Raw genomic sequence first — 6,496 nt, forward strand, 5'->3', positions numbered from 1 at the left:
TAAAGGTACAGAAAGTCACACATAGGGTCCAATAAATTAGCCATTTATTTATAGAATAAACATCGAGTCGAACACTGAAACGTGAAATAGGGAAGCTTGTGAAGGATGTGGCGGATGGCAGAGGCCATGAGATATGTTTTCTTCTTTCTTTTTTCTAGTTTAAGAAAGTGATACTGAAAAAACTTGATAGAAACTAGACCCATAGATCCTGACATCCTAGTCCCCTGCCCTGCACCCCACAAGCACCAGCTTTGTCTGTTTCTGAGACTGGGTGCCCCCACCCATCCCCACCTTCAACTTCCTTCAAACCCCTCCCCCGGCAACTCTAAAACTCCTCCCTTTTTCTCTGTTGGGGCTCACCACCAGCCCAACCGTAGAGGCTGGGTTAGAGAGACCACACCTCCTTCCTAAATAAATACCCCCAGCCCCTCCTCCCCAGATACCAAATGAAAAAATAAATATTGTGAACACCCACCCCCAACCCAACCCACCAATGGAAATCTGGATTTGGGGCCCCAGCCATTCACCCAAAAAGTCCCTTCTCTACCCTCTCTGCAGCCCCCTTCGACTCCTCCCCAGACCCAGCAGAGGGGGAGGAGCGGACGGGCCACGAACCCTTCTGATGCCAGGGCACCCCTCCCCAGTTATCGAGGTCCAAGCAGGGCCAGGGCTGAGAGGAAGAGGATGAGGAGGGGTTGGGTGTGAAAACTGACAGACGTCCCTCCAGTCCTGCTCCTGTCTTGGCTGTGGCGGATAATGACACCTCCTCCTTTGCCCCCAGCACCATCCCTTCGAGGAGGGCGAGGAGGCCGGGCCGGGGGGGCCACAGCTGCTGCCCCAGCCATCCAGTCATCTGCATAGTGCTGTCCCTCTCCAGAGCCGCTAGCGTCCTCTGCAGGGATGGGGAGGATCGGAAACAGACAGGGATGGGAAAGAGAGGTAGCGGGAGACAGGGAGAGAGAAAGAGCCACAGGCAGCGAGGAAGAGAACTCGAGATAAAAACAGTGAAAGGTGGAGGGGTGGAGGAGCAGGCAGGGCGAGAAGAGGGAGAAAGCGAATGACAGGAAGGTGAGGAGAGAGATCAGACACATGAGAATGAGAGAAGGCAACGAGAGACAGGAAGAGACAACGAGACAGACAAAAAGGAGAGACAGATGGAGAGAGGATAAACAGGAAAAGAGAAAACAGACGTACACAGAAGCAGCGAGCAGACGGGAAGGGGGGAAGGAGAGACAAAGAGAGACAGAGACAGACAGTGGGAGAGAGAAAAAAAAATGGATGTCAGTGCCTTGCTTCCCTGGCAAATTCTACTTTGGGGAGCCAGCCCCATGGCGCCCGCACCCCAGTTCCCCACCTCCCGGGATTGCCCGCCCTCCCCAGTCTCCCCCAATACATTGCCCACTCTTAGGAGCTTCCCACCGTTCTGTAAGAGTGTTTTGGTGTCTCCCCCAGGGAACCATGAACTCATGGATAGAGACCCTGTCGTTGGTGCTCTACCCCCTACCTTTGAGTAAAGCGCTCAATACGTGCGTGTAATACGTGTGAGTCAATGAATTGATGGTAACGGAGAGACGCCAGGGGAGGGACTACAGAAAGCAGGGGGCGGGGCTGCGGGTTGGCCCGGGTCCAATCGCGGAAAGCCGGGCGGAGCGAGGCCCTCGCTGCGGCCCGGGGCCTCACCCCAGTCCTCCAGCTCCAGGTCGCGTCCCAGGGCGGCCGCCTTCATCCTGGTCGTGGCCGCCCGGAGCTGCAGCCGCCGCCTCCGCGTCTGGAGGTCGGGGCTCGAGGCTTCCGCATCCAGCTCTGGGTTGTCGATCTGCCCGGCCTGGGGACCCCCGACCACGGGCGACAAGTACCTGCGAGCAGAGCAGCCCCGGAGGCTCCCGCCCCGCCCTGCCCACGGAGTCCGCCTCGCCCGCCCGCCGCCGCCGCCGCCGCCGCCCGGCTCTCACCGGCCCCGCCCAGCTCCGGTCCAGCAGGGCGCCGCCTCCTGGGAGAGGTCCGCAGCCACGCGGGGGTCCCCGCACACTGTCAGGGGCAGCCCGGCCCAGAAGCCCCTCACCCGGCCCAGCCGCTCGCGGAGCTCCCACACCTGGACGCAAAGAGAGCCCGGGAGGAGCTGGTGCGCGCGCCCCCTGACCCCCGCCGAGCCTGCGCCCCAGCCTGCCGCCCGCCACTCACCAGCCGGGGCAGGCTGGCGCCCGCAGCCGTCGTGGGCCGCTCCTCCTCCGCCGCCGCCGCCGCCCAGAGCCGGCCCACCTCCTCCCGGGGGGCTGGGGCACGGCGGGCGCGGGCCGGCGCCGGTTGGGGGCTTCCGCATTCCTGGAACACCTGCAGCACCAGGGAGAGACCCCACAGACAGTCGTCCCGCGGTAGAAACCACACTCCAATACTCCAATCGCCCCCGACACCCCAGTTTATCCAGAGGCCCTACAGTGTCTCCCTGACACCCCGCACTGTACCCCCAGCCCGGGGCCTCCCCCTCCACCCTTCTCTCTCCGGTCCTCCCGCCACCTCCCACTCTTCTCGTGGCCCCTGTACCTGGGCTGACAGCCGCACGCTGTTTTCCTGCAGATGCATCAAACCCTCAGCGATCTTCACCCCGATGGACTGTGCTGCTAGCTCAAAGGAAAAGGGGCCCTGGATCTTCTCGGCCAGGAACAGGAGACCATCTTGAAAGAGGGAAAGAAAGAGAAAGGGTGAAATGAGGGGACATCCAGGGAGATACTGAAGTAGGATGTTCCCGCAAATCCTGACCCCGGCCTTGGAGGGAAGCAGCAGGTCTTAGATGGGGGAAACTGACATGAGAAGAGCCGCTCCTCATCCTCTCCCCTCAGAAGCGCTTAACACTCCCTCCCTGGTCCACCCTGCCCACCCCCACACAGACAGCGCTCCCAGGCTTTCCTGAATCCCCTCACCCAGATAGGTCCCCCAGTCAGGATCCAGTCCCTGGCTGCCGATACAGCCGTGGGCCACGTTGAGGCAGAAGCCCCGGCAGGGTGGCAGCGAGGGGACCCCCCGACAAAGGGGGCAGCCTGTCAGACGCATCACAGCCCGTTTGCAGCCTTCAGACAGCGGCATCTGGGAGCAGAGAGCAGGCCTGTGTCATCCACGCTTGGCTGCCCTCAGCTAAGCCTGGTGCTGGGCAGAGAAAGAAGTCAAATACCCCACCCCACCTTTCCCAGGCTCTCAGTGTAGAGCTGGATATGAACATCTAGGACTGATGACCCCGTGTGGCAGGAGGAGTGACCCCAGGACTGCCACAGATCAGAGGAGGGAGGCTCCTAGGGGCCAGGTTGCAGATGCTGCTTCTTGGGAGAGATGGGGTAGTGAGGGATCTGAGAAAAGGTTCAAGGACAAGAGTGAACCCATCGTGGTTGGGGAGAGAGGAGAATGAGGATGCAGGAAGTAAGGCTGGGAGGTCAGGGAGAGAATGAGCAGTCGAGAGAGGGCCTTGAAGGCCAAGCCAGGAACCTGGCCTCCAGTAGCAGGGAAGAGGGAGCCACTGAGTGGTCCTGGAGAAAACCAGGAGGGCCAGTACTCCAATCTCAGAGATGCTATGGAGATGAGCAGGCCCCTAGAGGCTGGCAGGGGGTAAGAGTCATCAGGGGGTCAGAGGTGGGAGGAGATCATGGGTCATGACACAAGGGAGACTCCAGCCTTCCTGATTTACCCTGGGATGCCAAGGCTTCAAGGCTGATATGGGAAGGCCCCAGGCCTCTCCTGCCAGCTGGCACCGGACTCTTCTTCATGGGACCTCTCCTACTTCTTGTCTCCCTCCCTGGGCCCTGCCCATACTCAGGCTCCCTCTAACCTTAAGCGTTTCGCTGACCACATCTCTTCCGGTCTGCAGGCCCTGGATAAAGGCCCGGGCAGCCACCAGGGCCCGGGTTACCTGGGGGAGGGGAAAGAAGGTGAGAAAAACCACAGGACTGTTGAGGGTCAGTCAACACTGGGACCAAGAGACTGCACCAAGGGGATGAGCAGGGGGGATGAGGTTTGTAGGGTTATCTTGGGGTGGTTAGGAGTGTCAGGTGGTCCCGGGAGGCAGGTTCAAGAGGATCAAAGGAATCACAGTCTAGAAGGACCAAGGGGAACTGGGCTTGGGAAGAGGTGGAGGGATTACATTTTACAGGGCTTGGAGATAGAGGGTCTTGTATCAGAACAAACACTGAACCCGAAGCCAGGAGACCTGGGTGTGAAACATAGCTCTACCACTTATTGGCTGTGAGACCTTAACCTCTGGGAAGTTCAGTTTCCTCATCTGTAAAATAGGAATGCTGATATCTACTTCCTAGAGTTATGATGATAATTAAATGAGAGACTATAAATGAAAATCCTTCTTAAATATTAAGTGTCTAATTCACAGTTAGTTGAACCAGAGGAAGCCAAGGTATTGGGATTAGGGAGGAGTTGGCAGAAAGGTGGGGTGGGGGAAGGCAAGAGCAGGTGAGTGGGTCAGCAACTTGCGTAAACTAGGACACAGAAAGGGGGGCCATCCAATTAAAGGAGACCAAGGAGCACTGGGTCAGGCAGAGGTGACTGGGGCTCAAGATAGGGGTCACCAGGTCAGACATGACTGCCATGCAGGATAGAGGGATCACCAGGTCAGGGGTGACTGGGGCATGGAAAGGGGGTCATTGGGCTGGAGGTGAGTAGTACATACTTCAGAGGTCACTAGGTCAAAGGTGGCTGAAGCTCAGGCCTTGGGGCCCCTCACCTGCAGGCGGAGGCGGCGGGGTGAGTCCCCAAAAGGCTTCAGAGAGTCATCAGCAGAAGAGGCCAGGCGCGTGAGGCAGAACAGGTAGTCAGGGGAGAAGATGTACTGTGGGTGCAGCAGGGGGAACATTTTCTCCAGGAGCTGAGCCCAGAAATCCACCAAGGCATCATCTAACCCCTCACTGGACCTCTCATAGTAGTCCCGTAGCCGAGAGAACAGGCCACTGAACAAGGGGGTGTGCTGGGCATACAGGCGGCCGAAGGAGCGGTGGAAGAGCAGGGACAGGGAGTGCTCGGCTGATGAGAGCATCTCCTGAAAAACCTCTGTGGCAAGTGCAGAGAAAGGGGTGTGAGGTGGGGTAAGGCCAGAGAAGGATGGAAAAGTGAAAGGGCAGAGGCAGGAAGAGATGGGCATGGGGAGAGAAAAGAAAAGTGAGTCAGAAATTAAGCAACTCTTAGAGGTCTGGGCAAATTGGGGCTGGGGGTGGAGGGCAGGACCTTGAGAGAGCCTAGGGTGGGTATGTGGGTGCTAAGCCAGGGCCAGAGTGCCTTAGGGATAGAGTCAGGAGCAGGGACGGGATGCTTGCTTGGGTCATGAGCACAGAGAGGAGGTGTGAGGCCAGGTTTGGGGACGCCAGGTCCTCACCATCAAACCTTCTGTGCCGGGCAGCCAGTGTGTGAACCAAGAAGGAGCCGCTCTCTTCCACCAGGCCTCGGAAGGTGGCCTCAGTCTCCCAGGTCAGCTTCTGCTCTATCTCACTGGAACAGCAAGTGTACTCCTGGGGACAGATCCGGAGGTGCTCACCTGGACAGAGGAGACACGAAGGAATGGTGGGAAGTCGTGTTGTGAAATTCCTTCCTCCTCCTGCTGATCTCTGGGGGCCATCCGTTCTCTTTGAACTGTCTGGTTTCTTTTCTATTGTCTGCCACCTCATTCCCACCTGGCTCTACCCCCTTCTTATTGTCCCCTCACCCATCCCAAGTCCACTGCCACTAGCCATAGGATCAAATAAGGATGGGCCGATTTAGTGATCAGAGGGTCCTAGGTAGCCTGCCTAACATCGCACACCCCAGGCCTCTAAGGACTTACAGGATGGATTCAATGGGAAGAATGGGGTTTGGAGGGGTGGGATTACCTGGTAAGAAAGAAAGTATTGTCATAGAAGGGGCTCATGGAAATAGCGAGGGGAACAAATTGGGCTGTGAATAAAGAAACACAGAGGTGGGTGCTAATTACTAGAAAGGGATTCCTGGGGTGGGGGGTGGAGTAGAGAGCTATTATGTGAACAGGAGTGTTATTGTGATCCTGGTAAAGAAGTTCCGGAGGAGAAGAGACATTATTACTATGAGACGAAAAGATTATTATAACGGCCACTCTGAAAGGGAAGAGAGTTATTGTGAGATGGGGGACCGGCCCCCGCCCCCTCCCTCGCCCCCAATTCTCTAGTCTTCCTCTTTCTCCTCACCTGAGATCAGGGCGGGAGGGAGTAGGCTTAAGCTATATCCCCGGGCCCCCAGGATCTGCCGGGTCTCAGTGCAACTCCGGGTGACCTTTGCCTCGATACCGGGTCCAGGACCAGGACCGGGACACAGAGGCAACAGCAGAAGCAGAAGAGATCGCAGCGCGTACATAGCTGCTGCCACCTTGGGAGGGCAAAGTGGGTCCTAAGGAGGAAAGAAGAGCCGCCCGAACTCAGGAAGCCTGTTCTCTGCCGCGGGATCGCCCCGCCGGCCAGAGAAAGAGCGCGACCTCCGAAAACTGAACACGGAGCACGAT

The 6,496-nt window shown here is 58.0% G+C and overlaps 1 protein-coding gene across 3 annotated transcripts; it reads right to left on the bottom strand.

The window, feature by feature from the left end:
• Window positions 1-27: 27 nt before the first annotated feature.
• On the bottom strand, window positions 28-6,376 carry GPC2 (glypican 2). 3 transcript variants are annotated; one of them, XM_082645447.1, is made up of 11 exons: window positions 6,186-6,376; window positions 5,366-5,524; window positions 4,721-5,043; window positions 3,815-3,895; window positions 2,919-3,081; window positions 2,542-2,672; window positions 2,182-2,331; window positions 1,953-2,092; window positions 1,681-1,856; window positions 616-892; window positions 28-154 (listed from the first exon to the last, which is right to left on the bottom strand). In XM_082645447.1, exons 1-10 carry the CDS (start codon window positions 6,349-6,351, stop codon window positions 645-647), a joined length of 1,737 nt encoding a protein of 578 aa, XP_082501573.1. In that variant the 5' UTR covers window positions 6,352-6,376; the 3' UTR covers window positions 28-154; window positions 616-644. The 3 variants fall into 3 exon arrangements, with proteins under 3 accessions (XP_082501573.1, XP_082501574.1, XP_082501575.1); XM_082645448.1 differs by lacking the exons at window positions 1,681-1,856; window positions 1,953-2,092; XM_082645449.1 differs by lacking the exons at window positions 1,681-1,856; window positions 1,953-2,092 and having other exon boundaries at window positions 28-892.
• Between the last annotated feature and the right edge of the window lie 120 nt (window positions 6,377-6,496).

The sequence above is a fragment of the Mesoplodon mirus genome, assembly GCF_964341445.2.
Source record: "Mesoplodon mirus genome assembly, chromosome: 15".
NCBI lineage: Eukaryota > Metazoa > Chordata > Mammalia > Artiodactyla > Ziphiidae > Mesoplodon > Mesoplodon mirus.

What these genes read in the sequence shown, in the direction of transcription:
- GPC2 (XM_082645447.1), bottom strand. Translation starts at nt 6,351, where the DNA reads ATGTACGCGCTGCGATCTCTTCTGCTTCTGCTGTTGCCTCTGTGTCCC. An exon ending in ACCGGAGCTGGGCGGGGCCG is followed by an intron (nt 1,857 to 1,952) that starts GTGAGAGCCGGG and finishes CTCTGCTCGCAG; the next exon opens with GTACTTGTCGCCCGTGGTCG. An exon ending in CCTGGAGCTGGAGGACTGGG is followed by an intron (nt 893 to 1,680) that starts GTGAGGCCCCGG and finishes CCATCCCTGCAG; the next exon opens with AGGACGCTAGCGGCTCTGGA.